The sequence below is a fragment of the Bufo bufo genome, chromosome 2, assembly GCF_905171765.1.
Source record: "Bufo bufo chromosome 2, aBufBuf1.1, whole genome shotgun sequence".
Taxonomy (NCBI): Eukaryota; Metazoa; Chordata; class Amphibia; order Anura; family Bufonidae; genus Bufo; species Bufo bufo.
In genome coordinates this window covers 215,769,371-215,794,382 of record NC_053390.1, presented here as the reverse complement: position 1 = coordinate 215,794,382, position 25,012 = coordinate 215,769,371, and the positions used below count along the sequence as shown (strand labels likewise).

General features: G+C 42.8%; 1 protein-coding gene across 1 annotated transcript in view; it reads right to left on the bottom strand.

Annotated features, from left to right (window-relative positions):
* Window positions 1-25,012, bottom strand: part of HIP1R (huntingtin interacting protein 1 related) — a 127,550-nt gene that overhangs the window by 58,261 nt on the left and 44,277 nt on the right. Inside the window, exons 2-8 of the mRNA XM_040416174.1 lie at window positions 5,571-5,634; window positions 4,710-4,852; window positions 4,473-4,529; window positions 4,169-4,249; window positions 3,972-4,048; window positions 3,368-3,429; window positions 657-797 (exon numbers count right to left, since the gene is read on the bottom strand). Of these exons, the coding sequence (XP_040272108.1) occupies window positions 657-797; window positions 3,368-3,429; window positions 3,972-4,048; window positions 4,169-4,249; window positions 4,473-4,529; window positions 4,710-4,852; window positions 5,571-5,634 (625 nt within the window). The remainder of the gene's footprint in view (window positions 1-656; window positions 798-3,367; window positions 3,430-3,971; window positions 4,049-4,168; window positions 4,250-4,472; window positions 4,530-4,709; window positions 4,853-5,570; window positions 5,635-25,012) is intronic.

Sequence of the window (25,012 nt, the reverse complement as noted above, 5' to 3'; positions counted from 1 at the left end):
TAAGGGCTCATGCACACAATCACTTGAATGGGGTCCGCGATCCGCATCAAACTGCACCGCAAAAAAGTGCGTGCACTATTTTGCGATGCGGAGGCACGGACAGAAAAGCCATGGAAGCACTCCGTAGTGCTTCTGTGGGCTTCCGATCCGTGCCTCTATTGCGCATCTCCCAGACGGGTCCGCATCCGTGGTGAACACGGCCGGTGCCCGTGTATTGCAGACCCGCTGTTTGAGGGCCATAATACGGCAACGACCGCGTGCACGAGCCCTAATGGGAGTGACGGACTAAATAGATCATGCATCTGTGCTAAAAACACAGAACCACGGACCGTGCTAAAACACTGATGTGTGAATCAGGCTCAACTCTCCTGCTGCTGTTAAACCAAACAAGACAATGGATTGCTTTACTAACATCAAATGGCCAATAAAATGACTAATACATAAAAAAAAAAAAAAATAAAGAAGAAAAGATAGACAGAATTTAACTGAAAAAATATTGAGCACAAATGTAAACAGAAATTAACCCCCTGTTCTATAGCTCTAGATAGTTAACACTTGCAGTAATATTTTAGTTGTCTGCCTTTATTTCTTAAAAAAAAAAATAAAAATTCAACAAAAAATGGTAACAGACCATGAAAAAGGTAAAACAAACTTACAGGAATGTAGTTTAAACATCAACTTTACAGTGTAGTGATAGAGATGACTGCAGTCCTGAATGACCTGAATAAGAGGAGCGAGTTTACACTGTCCTGCAGCCATCTGGGACACAGCGATGGCACTGTTAAGCTGCCTAGAAACTGAACATTAAAACCATCATTAATTCAGTCAGTGCTGAATAGAGCCAAAAGGTTATACACAACGAAAAGCGTCTTCTAGTTGGTATGAGAACATAACATATAAATATCTATATAGAACACAAAAAGACAGCAGCACTTGTCAAAGTCCAATCAACAGGGTTCTGGAAGGTTCTAATACAGTAATAGTTTTTAAAGGAGTGTTCCCTGTTCTAAAAATGTATCCCCTATGCACAGGATAGAGGATAACTATCAGACTGGTGGAGGTCCTACCGATAGGGGTGCACCGAAATTCCGGCAGCCGAAAATATCGGCCGAAAATATGGGGTGTGGGATTTGTCACCCACCATCTGCGGGCGGGCGGTTTACTTTGTCACTGCATCTTTATTTTACCTTACAATCGTGAGGCTCCAGTAACTAACAACTCTGCAGGCAGAGCGGAGGCCGGCGTAACGTCACTTACTCACGTGACGCGCCTGCTCCGCCTCCTTCATTCATAAAGTGGGCGGAGCAGGTGCGTCACGTGAGTAAGTGACGTTACGCCGCCCTCCGCTCTGCCTGCAGAGTTCTTACTGGAGCGTCACGATTGTAAGGTAAAATAAAGATGCAGTGAGTGATGCTGTGAGCAGCAGGGCCAGGGCTGTTATGGGTAGGGGGATCGGTCTATGGCACTGCTATGGGGAGGGGGGATCTGTGCACTGTTATGGGGAGGGGGGATCTGTGCACTGTTATGGGGAAAGGGATCTGTGCACTGTTATGGGGAAAGGGATCTGTGCACTGTTATGGGGAAAGGGATCTGTGCACTGTTATGCCCATAACAGTGCACATATTCCCTTTCCATAACAGCGCCACCCACAGATCCCCCTCTCCATAACAGCGCCACCCACAGATCCCCCTCTCCATAACAGCGCCACCCACAGATCCCCCTCTCCATAACAGCGCCACCCACAGATCCCCCTCTCCATAACAGCGCCACCCACAGATCCCCCTCTCCATAACAGCGCCACCCACAGATCCCCCTCTCCATAACAGCGCCACCCACAGATCCCCCTCTCCATAACAGCGCCACCCACAGATCCCCCTCTCCATAACAGCGCCACCCACAGATGAATTTCATTCATGAAAAAGAATTATTAATAAAATCATTAAAAAAAAAAGTATTTTAAAAGTATTTGGGCAAAAAGGCAGTTTCGGTTTCGGTTTTCGGTCAAGGGCATCCTGAATTTTCGGTTTCGGACCAGAATTTTCATTTCGGTGCACCCCTACCTACCGATCATGAGAACAGGGGCCCTGAACCCTGTGGAGCCCCCACCCCTTGAAGTGGACGAAGCGGCTGGTTCGAATAGCGCACAGCAGCTCCGCTCATTTCCATGGAAGCGCGGGAGATAGCACAGTACAGCTATTGTGTGACTTTTGGCTCGCCCCAACAAGAAGGTGTGGCTTAATGGTAAGGAAAAACCTCAACTTCTTGAAAATTTCTAGTTTGCATTGTCCAAATCTTAGGCTACTTTCACACTAGCGTTCGGAGCGGATCCGTCTGATGTTTCATCAGACGGATCCGCTCCTATAATGCAGACGTTTGCATCCATTCAGAACGGATCCATCTGCATTATAACTTAGAAAAATTAGCCTGAGCGGATCCGTTCAGACTTTACATTGAAAGTCAATGGGGGACGGATCCGCTTGAAGATTGAGCCATATAGTGTCATCTTCAAGCGGATCCGTCCCCATTGACTTCCATTATAAGTCTGGACAGATCCGCTCGCCTCCGCACGACCAGGCGGACACCCGAACGCTGCAAGCAGCGTTCAGGTGTCCGCTCACTGAGCGGAGCGGAGGCTGAGCGCTGGCAGGCGGATGCATTCTCCTTCAAACGGAGCTCACGAGCGGACACCTGAACGCTAGTGTGAAAGTAGCCTTAGACTGTACCAGTAAATCGGCCCATCTAATATTACCTTTATATAAATCAAACTAATTTTGTAAGGAACAAACATTTTAATTGCTTAGTAAAGACAAAAACGGCAAAAGCAATGGTTAGCAGGAGTCTACAGCAAATTGCGAGTAAGGCTACTTTCACATCTGCGTTTTCAATTTCGCTATTAAGATCAGTCATAGGATCTCAATAGCGGAAGAAAACGCTTTAGTTTTGTCCCCATTCATTGTCAATGGGGACAAAACGGAACTGAACAAAATGGAGTGCACCAAAATGCATTCCGTTCCATTTGGTTGTTGCTTGCAGCGTTTTTCTGTCTGCAATGTGGTGAGGAGCAAGACGGATCCGTCCTGACACACAAAGTCAATGGGGACGGATCCATTTTCTCTGACCATAGAAAACCGATCCGTCCCCCATTGACTTTCAATGGTGTTCATGACGGATCTGTCATGGCTATAGAAGACATAATACAACCGGATCCGTTCATGCGGATGCATGCGGTTGTATTATTGTAACGGAAGCGTTTTTGCAGATCCATGACAGATCCATGTGAAAGTAGCCTGATTTTATTGCTCTCTATATATTCATGTGGCAAATATAATTTGGCTTTTCTACTGAACACATTATTTACTTTACTTACCAGTCTCTGCAAGCTTCAGTTCACAGTCCATGTAATCAAACATTTCCACTGTTAGTTGGAATCTAAAACACAAAGAATTTAACACCAAATAAATAAAATATCCACCAAGTATTGTGTGTGTCTATTGTCATGGATATTAACAAACCAAATCCATGTTACCTATTCTAAATGCTTTCCCTTGCCAAGTATTTGTAATAATACCTATCCTTGTCCGCAAACAAAAAAAAAAAAAAAAAATAGGACATGCACTATTTTTTTGGCGGAGCAACGGACTGGACATACTGATGCGGACAGCACACGGTGTGCTGTCCGCTTTTTTTGCGGACCCATTGAAATGAAGGGTTACACAACATTATAAATCTGTATAATGCTGTGCGATCCTGTCAGAGGTCAGAACGGGACCACTCACTGACACGCTATGAGTTCCTCACGTTCAACTCGCTCATGTGTGTCTGGCCTAAAGGTAAGGTTTTTTTTTTTTGCTTTTCATTTTATACTGCCCCAGGCATAACCTTAATAAATATCAGTTAACCCAATGGTATGCATCAATAGTTTCCACAATTAAATTTTAATTTTTTTTCCATTAAAAACATAAGCAGCATACATGTTGTTGACATCTGTCCCAGCCGCCTTTTCTAGATCATCATCTGTCACTTCCAAGCTTGGAGGAAACTGTGGGTGCTGTAAGGACAAAAACACAATTTAAGTAGTGTTTTTTTTATTTTATTTTTTTTAATGACTTTGCCTAATGCAAAAAAATAAAATAAAAATCAAGTCCCTACCACAACAACATGTTCATACCTTTGTGTGGAAGCTTATCTTATTGAGTAACAGTTTAGTATAAATGATGACAAGCTGTCCGTATCGATCGTGCATATGTCCCTGGTAAAGGAAATTTATAGAAAAGGTCATAAAACACCTCCCTAGAAACAGAAATGCATTAAATACTGTAGATTCACATATCATGTTCCTATGAAAGCTGAAATGCTCTGATTAAGCAAGATGTTTGAGGACTTGCCAACACTATTGTGACTGCACTGCAGGGGGATTTCCTCCTCTCATAACAGAAAATGACCCATAGGAAAATCAACTTTTCCCCACTCACCCACAGGTCTCCAATCTCCCGGATATTGCTGCGGTATCGTTGACAATCAGAAAGAACCTGGATTAAAAAGATAAAAAAAAAAAAAGAGAAAAGGTTACTTGCAAATTATACAATACAAAATATAGATAGGCTTACATACAATATAATATTACTTTGAACCTAGCAGTACGGAGACGCACGTACAACTGTTAATCATGCAGTAGCATGGACACTGCAACATGTAAAATGTTTGCTTACATTTTGATGACCATCTCGAAGGACTTTATGTAGGACATGGCAGAACTTCCAACTTAGGATTGAGCTGCTAGCTAGAGGTAGGCCAATGGCGTAAGACCAGAAAGTAAAGGCTCCTTTTTCATGATGGGTGCCCAATATTATTCCTAAAATCTTGTTAAGGAAACAGCAAGCAATTAAAACCTAAAAAAAAATAGAGTTACCAACACAGAAATGCATGCCAGGCAAAAAAAAGTTATTCCTTCAAATTCAGAAAAATAAGGGTCAGTTTACACGTTGCGGATTTTTTGTGCATAACTTTGCTTACAGCGTTGAATACAATATTGAAGTCCTGAGAGTAGGTGGTATTCTCACTACACTACATACGGTCAAGACAAACATGTTTTGGCTTCCACCTTTAGACCGATGCAGAATAGTAGTACACAAGCTATAGTGAAAAAAAGGAGGATTTACTCGACTAGGGTTAATTGAAATATTCTTAAAATATATTTAACAGTCACGTTTTATTCTGGGTCTGTTTTTAGCAATGAAACCTACATCTGCATGACTTTTACACTATTATTCTAGGAGAAAGCCTATAGGCATTCCTCAATTCCTCTCGTATTTTTTTCATGTAGCTGATCACACAGGGACATTTTTAACACGCGACGGGCATTGTTTATTTATGGTCAGCGACATCAGATGGTCATCTTCTGGCAAAGCGTTCCGAGAGCTCAATCCGCTAATCCCTGGGGTCCATGTTACTTGGCGCACGCGAGTGTTGTAGGGTTAGTTTTAAGTGCTGATTCAGGTAGGAAACAACAGATCCTCGCACGTCTGACTTGCAGTATTGTGTATGGATAAATCATTGTTTGAAAAGGATACGACGGGCGTGCTTCTCTTTCACGGGAGCTTCCTGTACATTGATAGCCTTGCTGATGCTGATAGCCTGTGAAGGGGTCAAACAAGATAGTCAGCACATATTGAAGGATACACTTCATCCATAAGAAATCCTACAGCAGCATTCTTTATTACAGGGTTTCTCCGGTTAAGCAGAAGCCCCCAGGTTATCGTCATGTCCATGTGTGTGTGTGCAAACGGAAAAACCTATGAAACAAAGCTGAAACTTAAGAATGCCAGACTGCAAATGGGTCAGATCTGTATATGCGGCATACAGTGGGGCTATTTTATATATGTCTACAATTACAAAGCTAATCTGATCACTACATATTGCATAATAAAATATGTTTTCCTGCATCATAAACACTATATAAAGAATTGTATTACAGGAAACAGGGCGCTATGCAAACACCGACAGTGTGCTTTTACCATTGCACATATTACATCAGTGCTGATGCATAAGCAAATATTACACCCCTTTTGTATGGGGTTGTATTATAGCTGTCAGGTGTATGTGGCCTCTGTTTCAAGGAAGCATACAGATATATTTTTTTAAATTTCTATATGAATCTGGGGGAGGGGTGGATAAAAAAGAGAAATTGTAGCATGGAGCCCATATGTACAGAGGTATTGTATTGTGGTATGTCCACAGAGTACCTGTACAGCCCCTGTGCACTGCTGTGCAAGCTACGAAGGCTTGCTGCATAAGCCCCACCAAGAGGAGTGGAACTGGATCATCTGGAAGAGAGCTTTAGGCTGGGTTCAGACCTGAGCATTTTACAGCGTGTTCCAACACGTTGTAAAACGCTCAACAGCCAAAAACCAATGTTTCCCTATGGGCATGGTTCTCACCTGAGCATTTTACAGCGCGCACGAACGCGCAGTAAAACACCCTACGCCTCAAGAAGTACAGGAGCTTCTTTGGGGCGTATTGTCACGCGTTCCCACCCATAGACTTCAGCGGGAACGCGCCTAAATGGGCGTTTGCTTGTTTCCGCCCATTTAAAAACGCCCCATAACAACGCCCAATAAAAATGCCTGTAAAAAGCGCATAGGTATTGCAAAGGATGAAAACCACAATGAAAATCTGCACAAAGAATTGACTAACTGCACATTTTCAAAATCCACACTGCAGGTCAATGTATGTGCGCCAAAAACCTGTCTAGAAGGTGGAGCAAACTGGCTCATATTACGCCCTGTTGACCACGAAACCCAAAACTGTGCCAGTTTGCGCCAAAATTGTGACGCAAAAATTTTGGCATAAAAATCTGTTGCAAAGTAAGCCAACCAATACTACAGAGTCAGAGAAAAGTGTCTACTAGGGATGAGCCAATAGACTTCGGATGGAACATCAGGAGTCGATTCGGAAAAAAAATGATTCATGAATAATCAGAAAGATTTCCGATAATTGAAGATCAGTCTGGTTTTGTTAGCAGTTTACAAATAGGGGAGGAATGTGACTAGTACAGGCAGCAGCCACACCTAATGTTATGATCAAGAGAAACTGGTTTTGCTTGAACTACGTAATGTGCAATTTACGACACAATACAATGATTAATTAGAGACAAATTTTTACAACAGTATTTGGGTTAAAGAACACATTAGGGTACATTCACAGAGCCGTATGTATTTTATATACTGTCCAGGTGGCATCTGAATTTTTTGCAGACCCATCCACTTTAATGGGTCCGTGGTCCACATTTTCAGCCAAGAATAGGACATGTCCTATCTTTTGCGGACTGGACATATGGATGCAGAAAGCACATTGATGTCTTACATGTGCTTTTCGCATCCGTATGTCCATTCCACAAACGTTAGAACATGTCCGCAAATGCAGACAATGGATCCATGCGGATGCCACATGGACCACATCCTGACTTGACATTGTGGAGTGATGGCACGGATTAGAAGCACTTCCGTGGGCTTTCGGGTCCGTGCTTCCACACCGCAAAAGATAGAACATGTCCTATCTTTTGCATATCACAGAACCATTCAAGTCAATGGGTTCGCACCACAATACGCGATTTACACAGCCTGTGCCCGTGAATTGCAGACCACTATTTTTACTCCGCAGCATGGGCATGGCGACCATACGGTTGTGTGAATGAGCCCTTAGGAGGATGAATATACATCACTCACATAAACCGCAGCGTTCTGTAGTTTTTCTCCGGCCGCCTCTCAACATGTTTGCCGTGCCGCATATCAGCCGTTTCTACTAGCTGCAATGTATCTTCTTCTCCACAGGTTAGGCGGAGTTCACACTTCAGTTACTTGGTCAGTTATTGTGGGCTAAAACCAGACCTACTCAGAGATAAGGTATAATGTGATGCTTTCCTCCTGTTCTGTGTTTCTGACCCTCATCTGGTCTTACTCACAATAACTGATGAAAATAACTATCTAAATAACTTAAAATGTGAACTCTGCCTAAGGCTACTTTCACACTAGCGTTTTTACTGGATCCGGCAGGGCTCAGCAAAAACCGCTTCCGTTACTGATAATACAACCATCTGCATCCGTTATGAACGTATACGGTTGTATTAGGTTTAACATTGCCAAGATGGATCAGTCATGAACTCCACTGAAAGTCAATGGGGGACGGATCCGTTTTCTATTGTGTCAGAGAAAACGGATCCGTCCCCATCGACTTGCATTATGGGTCATGACAGATCTGTCTTGCTTCGCATCCCAGGACGGAAAGAAAACCGCAGCGGTATGAGAAAGCAACGAAACTGAACGAAATGCATTTTGGAGCATTCCGTTCTGTCCAGTTACGTTTTGTTCCCAATGACAATGAATGGGGACAAAACGGAAGCGTTTGTTTTTTTTTCTCCTGTATTTAGACCCTATGACTGGATGTCAAAACCTGAAAATAGACACGCTAGTGTGAAAGTAGCCTCAGCTGAAAGAGGCTTTTTAGATGTAGACCTTTAAGAACAGCTAACGAAGCACAATAACTAATACCAGTGTCGGTCACTTTTCAGCCCAGGCAGAATATCACAGCAAATATCTCGTGCTGGCAGGCACATATTTGTACGCCAAAAATCCAACCCGTTCCCTAAGAAAACCTAGTAACTAGCTCATTAGCGATGTGATTTTCTTCCTCAATGCATCGTCAGAGAAAAAGGAGTCTCGGCACCCCGTCGATCAGCTGTTTGAAGGTATCGCGATGCTCATGCGCGCTCTGCTTCCTCTTCAAGATTACCCCGCGTGTCGTCTCCATTGTAGCAGCGCGACACAGTCAAACACCTGATTGGATTGGGTGCATGGAATTTATACATTCTTTAATGTTTTACTTTATCTGTTCAACTTGTACCTTCAGGTTATGTTTTTGATAACTGTTCTAATGTACACTCTCCCATGTTACAGGGTTGTCACAAAGCATTTGCAAATAGCAGGCACATTCACCTTAGTCAAAATTAGATATGGTAGCTGACATCACTCAATGTTAAGGGGATGAACATCCCCCCAAAAAAATCACAAGTTGTTGCTATGCTCAAAAAAAGAGAGCAGATTTTTGTTTCCTACAAGAAACGCACCTCCGGAGTGGACACATCCCTACGTTCCCCCAAAGATATTATAACCAATGGTTTCATAGTACCTATAAGTCAGCTTCCAGGGGAGTGAGCATAGGAATAAACGGATCTGCACCTTTCACTGCCACGATGAGCCTATATGATGTTGATGGGAGATTTGTGTTTGTGAAAGATGCTTTAGGTAACTAAACCCTATCCTGCCTCTATGCCCCAAATAAAGGCCAATCTAAATGGATCACTAATACTTTGGACAAACAAACAATTTGCAGAAGGTGCTATAGTGGTAGGAGGTGATCTTAATATTGCCCTAAATCCATTACTCGATTCCTCTACTGGCACCTCAGTACATTCACAAAAATCTTTGAGTTATATACATAAGGAATTTAGAGAATTGCACCTATTGCACCTATCAGATTCCTAGAGAATCCAGAATCGAACTTCCAAAGACTACTCTTCCCAGTCTTCAGCCCACTCCTCATTTCAGAGACTGGACTACATTTTGGTCCCCAACAGTCTTATCAGTGTAGTTACAAGGGTGGGGATTAGACCCATACTGCAACAATATCTTTTAAGAATCTTCCAGAAAGGGAGTGGGTATGGAGACTGAACGAAACACTACTAGATAAAGAAACGGAAATAACTAATCTATCTAAGAAAATTACAAAACTATTTCAGGGAGAATCCCCCAGAAGACACAACCATTCCAATAACCTGGGAAGCTCATAAGGCCTTCATAAGGAGGGAATTTATAAGCTTAGGATCTAGGATTAAAAAAAGAACGCCAGAAACTATTAAATTCACTACTGGCCCAAATCTCAACTATAGAAACCTTACAGAAAAGGTCTAAACTAGCTCAAGCACATACGGATCTGATGTCCCTGCGTCAACAACTAATCTAAATGTCCAATACGCCAAGAACTATCAATATGCCAAATACAAATACTGCGCATATGGAGATGGAGATAATAAAATGATGTCACATCTCATCAAAAAACAAAGATGCAGGATATATACACTATCCAAACAGGAGTAGGAAATAAGGTTACAGAAACTAAAGATATTGCTCAGGCATTTGTTGCCTACTACCAACAGCTATATAACTTAGCTTGTGATATATCATCCCCCGAGGACTCATCTAGGTCGGTAATTATAGACAACTTCCTGTCCAACCTCAATTTACCCCGCCTTTCTACACAGGACAACTTCGGTCTGACACAGCCGGTCACAGAAGAAAAGATCTCTACAACATTAAGATCTATGCCTCTGGGAAAGGCGCCGAGTCCAGACGGCCTTCCTGTAGGTTATTATAGAGCATTTTCATCAATACCGATTCCAAGGTTGACTGCATGGGGCAATGCACTCTTGTCAGGTAGCTCACTTCCGAGACCAGCACTAAATGCTACTATCACCATCCTACCTAAAATGGGGAAAGATCCTAACTTATGTTCATCATATCGGCCCATCTCCCTTATTATTGTAGATGTCAAGATCTGGGCAAAGATTTTGGCCCTCCGTCTTAGCAAATTAATCCCAGGACTAGTCCACCCAGAACAAATGGGATTTGTTAAAAACAGGGAAGGAAACCACAATTCAGTAAGGCTTATAAAAGCCATAAAATACGCATCCTCTAATAATATTCCATTAGTGTTACTTAGCACCGACGCGGAGAAAGCCTTTGATCGAGTCGATTGGGAATTTTTACAAAAAGTCCTTCTGCAGTTTGGAATCCCATCCATGGTTGTAAGAGCTATTATGGCTTTATATAGTCACCCAAGTGGCAGAATCAGAGTTAATGGAGTCCTGTCTACTTCCTTTAAAATTTACAATGGAACTAGACAGGGCTGCCTCCTCTCCCCTACATTGTTCATCTTAGTGATGGAAACTTTGCTTCAAGCTATTACAGAACATACACAATTTAAAGGCTTACAAGTAAGAGGAGTTATTCATCAGAATGCAGCATTCGCAGATGACCTGCTAATCTTGATCAGCAATCCTAAAACAGCTTTTCCACACATAATTAAGTTGTTTGAAGAGTTCGGAAAACTTTCTAAAAATCAGAAGCCCTTAATATATCTGCCCCTCAGGGAATAGTCGACACATTGAGCAAAACAATGCCCTTCAAGTGGCAGGCATCACAATTAAAATATTTGGGCATTTTCCTGACCAGAGAAACATCAGCTCTGTATGGTGGAAACTACACTCTGCTAACTGGAGAAATTAAAAAGATGCTGACATCAAATCTCTGTCCCATACCTATCCTGGATGGGAAGGAAAACTATTATGCACATATGTTATGCCTAAACTGCTATATATGCTGCAGATGGTACCTAGCTCTCTTAACCAATCATTTTTCTGCATGGTGAGATCCATCTTTTCCATGGCAAAAAAAGAAACCTAGGCTTTCTTATGATACCCTTATTCTTCCTCGATCTATTGGGGGCTTTGGCCTACCAGATATGCGAACATATTATAAGGCTATTCAATTAAAAAGGTGGATCTCACTATGTGTACAGGTATATGAGATACTAGGGACGGACATAGAACGGGCTGGGCTGAGTAAACAACAGATGGCTAGTCTGTGGGGCCTAACCAAACCAAATACCTCTATGCCAGGACTGACGAGAGGAGTCTATGATACCTTCCGTTCTTTACATGACAAATTCCCTTTGCTGACTAAGCTTCCAACCTACCTTCCCAGCAATCTGCTTCCATATTATGTCCTTCCTTCTTGGGTTAATACCCCTAGCTTTTGGGTTAAACTAAAAGACACATTGGTCAAGGACCTCCGGTTTGACATAGGTTCAGAAGATAATATCCACAATTATTGCTCTACATTATTACCTACAGGGAACTTCTTAGAGATGCATGAACTCGCACGTTCCCTTCAGGTGATATTCCCACTGAGCAGAGAACCAAAAGGAGCCTACTTGGTTGGAAAAGGCTCTAAACCCCTTAAGTAAGCACCCTAAAAATGGATCTCTTTTCTATGCCATTCACCATTATCGATATCTCAAACACCACGCCCTGCGTACATAGGGAACAGGGAAAAAGAACTACAAAGGTCCTTCACGGAAGCAGAGATAGTCACACTTCGCCGTAGGTCCCATGGGTTTTCAAAATGTGTACGTATACAAGAGCATTCCTTTAAAGGGAACCTGTCACCAGTTTTATGGTGTCCTAACTAAGGGCAACATAAATAAGTGATTGATTCTCTTAGCACAATGCTGGGTCACTTTCTTTAATTGACCCAGTCAATCTGCCAACATCTTGTATTGAAAAGCTCCAGCTGATAATGATGAGTCATGAATATTCATGAGCTCCTGACTCTCCCCACCCACCTGCTGCTGAATGACAGTTTGTTTCCATAGGAATCAGCAGTAGGTGGGCAGGGGAGTGGCTATAGCTCTGAAATAAATATACGCTGGACTCAATGACATCACGCTGGACTCAAATCAGCTCATTAGCATGCGGCATCTTTGTGTGTATATTATGAGGAAACCATCTGTCACACCAGTAAGTGAATACATCTAAGGTACTTTTTAGTAGTTAATGATTGTATATAATTAGTTAGATTATAATCAAATATCCACATGACAGGTTCCCTTTAAGGTTTTAACAAGATGGTATAATCACCCAAAGAAGCTTTTCCAATCTGGTATAACCCAAACCGATAAGATGTTTGAGATGTCAGAGTGAAACGGGATCTCTCCTTCATATATTCTGGAGTTGCTCAATCATACAAGGGTTTTGGCGGGAGATAGAAACTAAGATCAGTATGATCTGTAATACACAATTAAAATGAACGCCGGAGACAGCGTTATTGTGGCTGCCCAATGACACGTGGTCACCATCTGTATCTAACCTGCCTACTCTATTGGTGCAAATAGCCCATCTACTTATTCCCCTTAATTGTCTTAAAACAGACCCTCCAACACTGGACCAATGGTTTGACAAAATCAGACAGATTTATAGAATGGAGGAACTAGTTAGCTGGGCGGCTAGGAAGCACGATAGATTTGATAAGCTTTGGAGCCCATGGAAAGAATACAGAGAGAAACATTGAGTATAAACATAATTGATCTAATGCCACTAATGTAATGTATAGTTGCATATTGTCTTCGCTATATTAATAATTCTTGTGCCTGCATTGACCAAGATACTGTGATGTATCACACCTAAGTGACTTGATTGTAAACACTGTCGGGAGATGTTCTATTGTTTACTTTTGTAATCTTCATTGACGCTGTCATTTCTGTGTCTTATGCTTTGCAAAACCTATGCAAAATACAATAAAAAAGATGTATTCAAAAAAAAAAAAAAAATGCTCCATGTTCGGCATCAAATCCACGCAAACTTCAGATTTGATGCAGAAAATGTCTGCGGTAAATCTGTTATGTGTGGACATACCTATATTATTAGGATATGCCATCACATTATGATCAGTGGGGGCCAAATCAGAGCCGAGTTTGGACACACAACACTCAAAGTGATGAAAGGGAACGCCCCTTCTAGAAATTTAATTTTCGCATTTCAGAACCTCATAACTGTATTGCTTTTAATACTCACTATTTACCCAGCACACGATGGATGTGCCCAGACACTGCAGGCCTGGCCTCATTTTATACAGACAGCTTTTGTAACATCTACTCATTTAAATTCAGGGAACGTAAAAAAAAACTGAAAAACTCTCCTTCCTAAGCCATGTTATGGATGACCATCCAAACTAAACATCTGAGTCTTCCTCCACATGTGCTCCAAGAGAATAGGGCGAAACCTGGTGCAAATTCATAGCACGTTGGGGGACATGCATCAAAAAGGTATAAAGGAAAACTGTCTTAGTTCCCCACAACAACCAGACAGATTCCACCTTTCATTTTTTCAGGCGGAATCTGATGTGTTGCCATGGGCCTCGGATTTCTGACAAGGATCTGACCTAGATGCAGCTGAACCCCATAGAAGTCAATGGGGCTGAGCTGCAATACCAAGCACAGCCGCTATACAATGTACGGCATTGTGCTTGGTGAGCAGAGAAAAGGCTGTGGCACTACTGCCTTCTCAAACAAACAGTTGATTGGTGGGGGTCCCAGATGTCGGACCCCCATCAGATACTGAGGATGGGTCATCTGTTAAGAAGTCTCAGAAAACCCCTTTAACTATACATCTTTCTAATACATTACTACACGAGTATGGATGCCTTGATTAGGCTACTTTCACACTCGCGTTTGGTGCAGATCCATCATGGATCTGCACAAATGCATCCGTTCAGATAATACAACCGCATGCATCCGTTTGTATTATCTTTAACATAGCCAAAACGGATCCGTCTTGAACGACATTGAAAGTCAATGGAGGACGGATCTGTTTTCTATTGTGCCAGATTGTGTCATAGAAAACGGATCCATCCCCATTTACTTACATTGTGTGTCAGGACGGATCTGTTTGGCTCAGTTTCGTCAAACGGACGCAAAAACGCTGCAAGTGGAATGGAGACTGAACAGAGCCAAACTGATGCATTCTGAGGGGATTCTTATACATTCAGAATGCATTAGGGAAAAAACTGATCTGTTTTGGACCGCTTGTGAAAGCCCTGAACGGAACTCACAAACAGAAACCAAAACGCCAGTGTGAAAGTAGCCTTAGGGATGAGCGAATCTACTTCGGATGAAACATTCGAAGTCAATTTGCATAAAACTTCGTTCCATAACTGTATGGAGCAGGAGCTCCATATGGTATTAGAATGTATTGGCTCCGATGAGCAAAAGTTATTGCTTCGCGAAGTCTCTCATAAAAACATCATAAATTAATTCGTACTGTAAAAAAACATTTCCCAAACTCGGGTTCAGTTCTAAGTGGTATCTTGGAACCGAACCAGAGTTCGGGAAATGTTTTTTACAGTACAAATTAATTTAGGAAATTATAAACTTGAAAGTAGAAAAAACAAGTAGCGGCACTCACAGTTGTATACAATTTGCAGCTTTATTGAAAGTTAAAAAGGTCGGACACCGGCACTGCACAAAGGGTCAGGCAACAGCAGTTTCACGCACCTCGTGCTTTGTCATGATCGGGTGTGGGGATATACCTCACCTCCACTACTCCGGTCACGTGACCATGCACAGGTGAGTAATTAATATGGCAGCATTTTGTTAAAGGTTTTATATCATGTAAAACGCAATACGTGGTGTACGCCATCTTTTGCCCATGTGGAAAATTCTACATTGGCAAAACCTTTAGACCCCTATATATTAGGTTTAGGGAACACAAAAAATCTATCGACACAGGAGTGGGAGCTACACGTTTGATTAACCATGTACATGAAGAACACGGAGGTGATAAACATGTCCTAAAGTGTGCAGGATTAGAGGTGGTTCATATGCCTTTAAGAGGAGGGGACAGGAAACGTCTCCTGCAGAGGGAAGCGGCTTGGATTATAAAAACCAATGCCAGTGGAGTGGGCACAGCCTAGAACAGCGCAGGGTCCCCACAGCAGTACCGAGCTGAACGTGTGAGCATAAATAGCACCTCCTCCACGTAGTCTAAAGAGTTCGGGATCCTACTCCCGCAGCGACTATGGATTTTCCATGGGGACATTGAAAAGCGTGCGTTTAAAAGCCAGAACTTCAGAGGTCTTTATTAGCAGAATTAAGTTATAAACTATTATATACATTAGGGTGCCTTCACACACCGCAGATTTTGTTGCGTCATTTTTTTGCAACTAAAAATCAGTTTTGTTCATTTGAATGGGGTTGGAAGCACAGATTTGTGGAAGAAACTATTTTCGCAGAACATTCCGCAACAAAATCCACAGCGTGTGACGGCATCCTTACAAAAAGATTTCTAGGGCATATGGAGTAAGTTATTTGAAATTAAGGTACACTTTAACAAGACAATTCAGTTTATTATTTTCTTCCTCACTTTAAAAGCAAAGGTCGAAGACTGTAGATGTGTGGAAAGTCCGGTATATGGCATACACACAGGCGCCAGGAATAAGGACACCTGAGCGCACAATGCCCATATCTGTGTAAGAAATACTGGGGCTTGTGTACACTGTGAACCATCAAGGGAATCCATTATAACAAGGTCAAAGTACAAGGAGAATAGCAGTATCACTGGACAGTAGTATACACTTACAGCACATAATGTCAATGAGCCTTCTCATCGATTCCCTGCCCAGCAGAACAGAGGGAGTCTTGTAATGGGAAGAACACTACGACTGCCTTAAGGAGCCTGCTGAAAGGCAAGGAATATTCTGACACGCAGGCACACTACGCCACTAGACAGCTGAGGACAAGTACAAAGGAGGTTTTTGAGAAATTATACACACATACATACATACAGAGAGAGATCTTAGGAGATATCGGGCAGTGCAAAGTAAACGTTAGAGGCATGTATCATATTACAACTCTTGTATTAGGGATATTTATATTTTTTGAATTACCATATTTTTTACTTTATGACATGTACCATTTACTTTTTAAAGACCCTTTTTAAAGGCTTAAAGGGGTTTTCCAGGGCCAATGTACTAATGACTTATCCATGAGATACCTAGGACATCAATATGAGATTGTTGGGGATCTGACACCTGGCATCACCATATATTAGCAGCAATCGACAGGTTTCAGAAGTGAACGGTGTACGGTGCCAGAACCGACGCTCCATACACTGTAGTGGCCGTTGTAGTGTACTGCAGACTATGTTCCTATTCAACTGAACGGGAACATAGTCTACTATGTCTATTTTTTGTTACAAGACTGAAGCAAAATAGACCAATGAGCCTGAATGTCTGCAAAACACTGAAAATATACTAAAAAAAAAGGCTAATCAAATATGGAGACAGACAAGGAGGACTGGAATAGCAGTCATAACATTACGTACATAGTGGAGATCTGTAACAAGCATTCTGAATGCACAGGAAAAACTAAATAAAAATAATAGAAACCACCAGCTCCTCACTGACAACAATATGGGGGTGAAGGGGGTGTCTGGTGCGTTTGTCAGGGAGTCCAGCAATTTACCAGATAGAATAGAGCAGTATGCCAACAATGTCTAAGATGGGCAGTGTGTAATACAAGTCTGCACTTCACACATACCAAGGTATAGCCAGATTAGTTAAAGCCCCGGTCCTCTTAGACACCGACTTTTAACAAGATCTACCAAAGCACCAGGCCCGAGTCTCGTGCCTACATGACTCCAGCTGAGCTGCTATCGGTGCGTACTGTCCCTGCAGCATCCTCTCGCTACCTCCTGCTCTGCCTACCGGGCACAACATCTATGCTGTCCTTGTATAGATGTGATCACCAGTAGGGAAACTATGCTAAAAATGTATTTGAGTGGAAAAGTACAGCAGCATGAGGCGAGGAATATTAAAGGCTTTTTGTCACTAAGCTAATGCAGAGTTAGGCCTCTTGCACACGACCGTATGGCTTTTTTTAGTATTTTGCGGTCCAAAAATACGAATGACGTCCGTGTGCATTCTGTTTTTTTGCGGAACAGAACAGCTGGCCCTTGATAGAACAGTACCATCTATCCTTGTCCGTTATGTGGACAATAATAGGACATGTTCTATCTTTGAACGGAAAAATGGAAACGGAAGGCATACAGAGTACCTTTCGTTTTTTTTTGCGGATCAATTGAAATGAATGGTTCCGTATACAGAACGCAAAGGAAAAAATGAAAGTAAACGGGGGAAAAAAAAAACGTTTGTGTGCAAGAGGCCTTAAAGGGAATCTGTCACCACGATCCTGGGCTATTATCTGAGGTAATACAGGAGTGGTATTTAAAGATTTCAGATCGCCATTCTCATACTGCCAGCACTCAAAACTGCACTGAAATACACAGTCCGGACAGAAATGTCAGAAGTTCACAGTAAATTGGTTTTGCAGGTGTAATTTTGCTTTGTGATAAAATATATAAATTCTGGGTATAATCTATGCCATGCTTATTATAGTCTCACCACATATTAGTTATGTGGTCTTTGTATCAATCATATTATGAACTGTACTGTATCATGTAGAAATCCAGACAACATTGCACATTGCTGTACAAAAGGTGTGCTAGTTACATTTCCAGATCAGTTCTTACTAAAATTCCAGTGACAGATGGGAGCTTCTTAAGGCTGCATTACACAGCCTAATGGCGATTGCCAGCAGGGAGCGCTTCCCTCCCGACAATCACCTGCTCACTAGCGGAAGAGACTGCTGCTATTACATGTAGCGATCTCCTCCACAGCATGTTTTAACATGTCAAAAGATTAGGATTGCCCGATGATCAAGCGTTTGCTCGTTCATTGGTCAGTCGGAGGCAGTATTACACTGCAAGATGATTGCTAACGCTTGTTAGCGATCACCTGCCGAAAAAATGCTTGAGGAGGGCATATGATCCATTGACCAGAAAATGCTCTTCAAAAGCAGCCTCATCATAGTTAACATTTTAATAAGAATTGGAATTAGTATTTGATTCTCAGGTTCCCCCAAGCCAAAACTTCTGGGACTTGTGATCTAGAGAAGGTTAAGCCTCATGCAGATGTCCGTGGAACACTGTCCGTGAGATACCGGACTGCCATTGCAGGAGCGCACGGAGTCATTGGTTGCTAGGACGCCATGCGCTCCTGCAATGCCAGTCCGGTATCTCACGGACCGTGTTCCATGGACGTCTGCATGAGGCTTAACCCCGACTCTTCTCTAGGTCACAAGTCCCAGAAGTTTCGGCCTGGGGGAACCTGAGAATCAAATACCGATTCCAATTCTTCAAATTTTATAAGCAAGTTTGGCATCCCAAGATTTTATAAAATTATGATAGAAAAATCATATGCCTAGCAGATTTCCCAAGACCTCTATCAAAAGTTATGGTACACTGTGTATATGATTACCCCGCCTTTAGTCACATGGGAAAGCTAAGAGGGCTGGCCCTGGCCCCTTTACAACGTCTCATGAACGGACACGCGTTCAAAAACCCAAAGATACATCTAATATGGGACTGATCTGATTTCAGCTGAATTGGTAGGCGGTTCATAGTTTTATCTCTTTAGTTTTCTGTACTGTTTGCTTATGTTTGCTGATATGCATGTCCATTTACCATCTTTTCTCAACTGTTCCTCGATGGCCTAAACCAGTGTTTCCCAACCAGTGTGCCTCCAGCTGTTGCAAAACTACAACTCCCAGCATGCCCGGACAGCCTTTGCTGTGCGGGCATGCTGGGAGTTGTAGTTTTGCAACAGCTGGAGGCACACTGGCCTAAACATACCCACACCCTCTAAGTACTGCTTTGCTGTGTTACCACTGAAGGCCAGTGAGGTTGGCCTGTCGTATGCTAGACCTCAGCTTGCTCCAGTGAATGTTGGTATTCTGTCGGCTGCAGCAGAGGGCTCCCAAGATCCCATTATAGTCTCAAAATTTTACTGTGCTCCTATGGAGTCCCGTCATAGGAAGGCTCTCCATAGAAACCTATGTGCAGCATCCTTGGATTATTCATTAGGCCGCACACACCATTCAGCTCCCCCGATCTTTATTAAGGAGTGGCGATTCACGACCGGGAGTGGTGCTCCAGTTTTTAACCTCACAGATGCCATGGTTGCACTTCAATCATGGCATCTGAGGGGTTAAACGTATGCAGTCTACTTAATCACACACATTAGCCCAAAGTACCTGCCGTTCAAAACAGCAGGCACCCAGCAGCTATGGTGCCCCGTTGTGCTCGCAGGCATCTTTAAAAACCCAAATGCCGACGTAAATTTATGTTAGGTGGTTGGGACTCACTGGTTGGCTCACTTTGAGAGACATTTTTACGGCAGAATTGTGCATCTTACGCCAACTCCTTTCATGTGACGTTCTCCCCTTTATCTGCCAAGCCCTGCCCCCTTATCGAGTCTGCCGGGATAAAAAAAAAAAAAAGTAAAGTATAGAAACCTTGGATGGTCCAAATTGCTTCTGTTTTTTAGGAAGATTTTTGGCACAGCCAGGATTTGTAAATCTAGGCCAATGTGTCAAACAAGTCAAATTTTTATGTTAAAGGTATTTGAAAGTTTTTTTGTGGTTATTTTAAATTTTTCATGTTTATTAGGTGCCACTTCCTGCCATGTGTGGATGAATTTTCAGCAGTGATCTCCTTATCTATGCATAGGAGATATCTGTCACCTGCCTCTGAGATAACACAGAATCCACCATTCACAGTAGGTGATTGTAAAGCTTTTCAGCTCCCTCCTGACCTCTGCACAGGTCACAGAGCACTTCTAGAAACTCTCCCATAGAATTCAATAAAGTCAGCTCCTTTCCACTGTGTCTATGGCCCACTTGGCTGCTGTAAAGCATTGTTTTAGCAAGACGGCAGCCCCCGTAACCACAACCAGGACATAGACATTTAAAAAAAATAGGCAATCAGAAAATAAAAACTGATTAGAAAAAGGATGTGTGTCACTACTTGCAGAAAAAACCGACAGGCGACATAACCTTTAAAGGGGTTATCCAACGTCTCCAACAGCCCCACCATGTGCCTGGTCCCCGCTCCGCCGCTTCTCCCTGTACACGGATGAAAACATCTGGTGTCGGGGCAAAAGCAGCCAATGGCAGGATGTGACAGGGACAAGCCTCCCTAGCATCGCGGGAAGCTTGTCTCAGTCAACGCCTGCCATTGGCTGCTACCCGACACCGGAAATTTTAAATCCGTGTACAGGAAGAAGCAGCGGCGGCGGTGCGGGGACCAGGAGCGGCGCCGGGAGTGGGGTAAGTATATTACCTGTGAGGGGCCCGGCACATGGGGGGGGGGGGGGGGCTGCTAGAGACGTTGGATAACCCCTTTAATAGTGAATTTCATTCCCCTTTAAAACAGGTTAGCATTATTTGCTTGGCTTACTTCCCTAGTATTTTACTTTGCTGTATCTGCTTTTACTAAGTGACGTCTGGTAAACCGGTCTAGCAGTCACTTGGCGACCTCAAAGAAAACATTCAGTCGCCCAAGCAACTCAAATGCCAATAGCACAACTAAAATTAGAAGGATGTTGAAATAGTTATGTTTTTTTCCCAAATAAAGTTTGTAATTTATCATTGCAGGTTCTTTTAGCTCACAGCTTGCAACAATACGGTTTATGATCGAACTTAACACAGAGGTGCAATCACAGCTCAGGGTACAGGAATGTGGCCCGGGATGAGAATGTTGATTTAATGGCAGAGTCCCCACACAGAGGTTACAGTCATCCTCCAGCTGTACTCCTGCTCCCTGACCTATGAAAGCCAGTATAGTAGGAGTAACAGAAATCCATTCTTCTTTCTCACAAAAACTTAGTGCACTTTACACAGGGTTCAGTAAGTAACCTGGAAAGAAAAGCTGCACAAATCTCTCATGGTTTGCTAGAGTGTATCAGTTTAAATAGAATGCAAAGTAAGGCCTTAGGCCTCATGCACACGACCGCTTTTTTTTGCAGTCCGCAAAACGGATTTCCGTTGTTCCGTGGGTCTTCCTTGATTTTGGAGGATCCACGGACATGAAAAGTGAAAAAAAAAACTAAGTCAAGTTTCCATGGAAAATGATAGGAAAAACGGACACGGACGCGGACGACTATCTTGTGTGCATCCGTGATTTTTCACGGACCCATTGACTTGAATGGGTCCGTGAAAAAAATAGGACAGGTCATATTTTTTTCATGGACTGGAAAAACAGATCACGGATGCGGAAGCCAAACTGTGCATTTTCCGATTTTTCCACGGACCCATTGAAAGTCAATGGGTCCGCGAAAGAAAACGGAAAATGGAACAACGGCCGCGGATGCACACAACGGTCGTGTGCATGAGGCCTGATGCACATAACCGTGTTTTTTGGGGGTTCAGATGTGGACCTATTAATTTCTATGGGGCTGCAAAAGAGGACAGCACACCCCCAAAGGGAGGAAATGTAATACTATAAAGGAACATTACTTAGGGCCTTTTACACTGGTCAAGGTTCAGGAACAGAACTTGTCCCAAATAACCAGTCCCTGTAGAGGTGCCAAGGACCACCTTACACAAGCAAAACACTGATTTGCCAGGTGATTGAGTCTTTCTTGCGGCACATAAAATCATAATTTGTCAGCTGAGCGTCACCCCGTGTAAACAGAGGATGTGCTGCTGACAATAAGCATCGGCCCGCAAGAAAGGCACTGCTGGTCCCACTCACTGTTCTTGGCTGCACCAATACCAGCTACTGCTGCAGCTGTATACGGAACAAGACTGTTGAGCCCTTGCATTGTAAAGAAATAAAATAAATTCTAAAAATAGACATTAAGTTTAAAGGAGTCTTCTGAGGTTTTTTTTGTTGATCAGTGGGAGTCCGACACCAGAGACCCCGTCGATCAGCTGTTAGAGAAGGCAGCAGGGCTTGCACCAGCGCCACAGCCTTCTCGAGCTTTGCCTAGGACATAGGACATCACCTTCATCAGTCACGTTGCCAAGTTGGGAGGTATGCAATTGAAGTGAATTAGGGTGAGCTGCGATACCAAGCACAGCCACTATACAATGTCCGGCGCTGTGCTTGGTAAGCTGAGAGAAGGCCACGGTGCGACTGAGCCCCGATACCTTCTCCAACACAGGACAGATCATCAGTAGTTAAAAAAAAAATAATAAATAACAGAAAAAATAATCAACCTCAGAAATCCCCTTTAAGACTTAGATGGAAACTGTGACAGATTTGCTACACTAAACAGACACCCAAAATGTTGTTATGTCTTTTACAGTGTTATAAACTTTCTGAAAAGCACAGGGTAAAAAAAATTTAATCACTCCCATACAGGGCTTTCACACAGGTTTTTGCTTGTGTTTTTTTAATGGCATTTTTACCATTAGTACGTTTTTGTTTTGTTTTTTTACCGCTTTTGTTTTTGCGGGTTAAAAACAATAGTTCCAGATGCTAACTGATGATCTATGGGAGATATGAAATGCAGGACACACAAGAATTTTTTTTTTGTCTTTCTTGCTTCTTTCCAAACGTGACGCATTCTTGAGCTCTGTTTTCCAGGCGTTCTGATATCACCTTCTCTATAGGGAAAATGCAATGAAGAAAATGCAAGCGATAAGACACAAAGGGGAAGATCTACTAAAACTGGTGTTACAAAACATCAGTCCGAGTATAAAATCCATAGGTGCAGAATGTGCCAAATTTATTAGGAGACAAGGCCTCTTAATAAATTTTGCCACATTTTGGGGCAGTACATATGGCAGACTTTCAAATCTAAGCCAGCATAATTCATGACTTTTTCATGCCATATAACCACTTTATTATATGCACCTCACTGAATGCGAAAAATGCCACAGAAACCATAGGTGGCTAATGATCAGGGAAGCCCGACATTGACTCCTGACAATTGAGAAGCCTTTACAGCAAAGTAAAATCAGACCATAAATACCCTAAGCAACTCTCCCACAAAGCAATTGCTGCTCAATAGACAATGCACACTGCCATTTAATATGGGAAATCTCGAGCTAGAAGACCAATATATGGCCTTGCCCCGAAGAGCACGCCTTGTGAACATGTTATTGATGATGCTTCCAAACCTGGGGGGAGCCAAGGACTGCAAAGACCTGTTCTGCAAGTCTGTTTCACATTTGTTGAAAGGAAAGCTCTGGATTCAAGGATGCCACCCACAGGATGGTGTTAACCTCTACAACCGGGTCTATAAACTATGGGCTGTGCGGATTGGCAAAGACAGTATCGTGGAGGTGTTCCAGGGATGGGCAAGGTATGGGGCTGTATGTATGGCTAGTATATAAGACTGTACACAGATAGCTAGTTAGTTACTTCTCTATCACTTACCTGTATGTTCCCTATATTGCTGTGCCACCCCAAAACCCAGCAGATTCTACACACTCCATTTGTCAAGCGCTGTTACTGTAGTATTTTTTCATTTACCATATTTCCAGCTCTATAAGATGCACCCCCCCCCCAAAGCCTTATGAAGTGAATATTAACCAGCACTTTTATTAAGGTAGCGATCACTAGTAAAAAGTAGGACTGGGGGTTGGCTGTACTCACCGCTCTCTTGTCTTCTGCCATCTGATGTGCTATGTCTTGGCGCTGCGGAGCATAAGCGCGCACTATGACTTGACGCTGTGAGACCTCAGGTCACGGTACATCCCCTGGCACTGGCAGATGACGGCCAGGGAGCGTTAAGTGCAGGAAGAGCGCACTGGATCTGTGAGGGGGCCACCCTCTGAAGCAAGAGAGGCAAGTTCATTTATTTATTTTATTAGGTCTCATCTGGGGATCTGATGAGGTGTCTGAACTGAGAGCTGATAAGTCTTATGGAGCAGGAAATATGGTAAATCCCTTTAATGAGACTAGCAATTGTAAAGACCACTGCACTGCCTCTACAAAGGCAACACCACGTAGGTAAGGGTAGGTTCACTATTGCGTCTATCAGATGCAGCAGGCTGTTCCGGCAGAGTACCCTTATTTGAAGGAGAGGCAGTGCTCGCATGAATGCTGTGACCCCTTCAAACAGCTGATCAGCTGGGGGGTGCTGGGTGTCAGACCCCCGCTGATCTGATATTTATGACAGGGTCATCAATACACTAGCAATGCACAATCCTTTAATTGTCTTCATCTAGGTCTGGAGAGTAACAAATGCCCAGCAAGATTATCCGCAAATAACCCTTAGAAAATGAACTTCAAATACCAGCAACACAAATGCTCAATATGCCAAATCCGCTGTACAACTGATAATCTATCTAGTTACAGCAAGTAATAAAACCATAAAACCAATGCATTCAGCACAGGAACAGTTGTGTAACTGGAAACCTGACCTGCCACCAATAACTGACAATCAGGACTGTGAAGGACAGAAAGGAGAACATGCACGTGATCAGAAGCAACACCAAACTACACCACGATCATATATTATATGCAACTAGAACCTTTAGCTCCAAATACATTTAC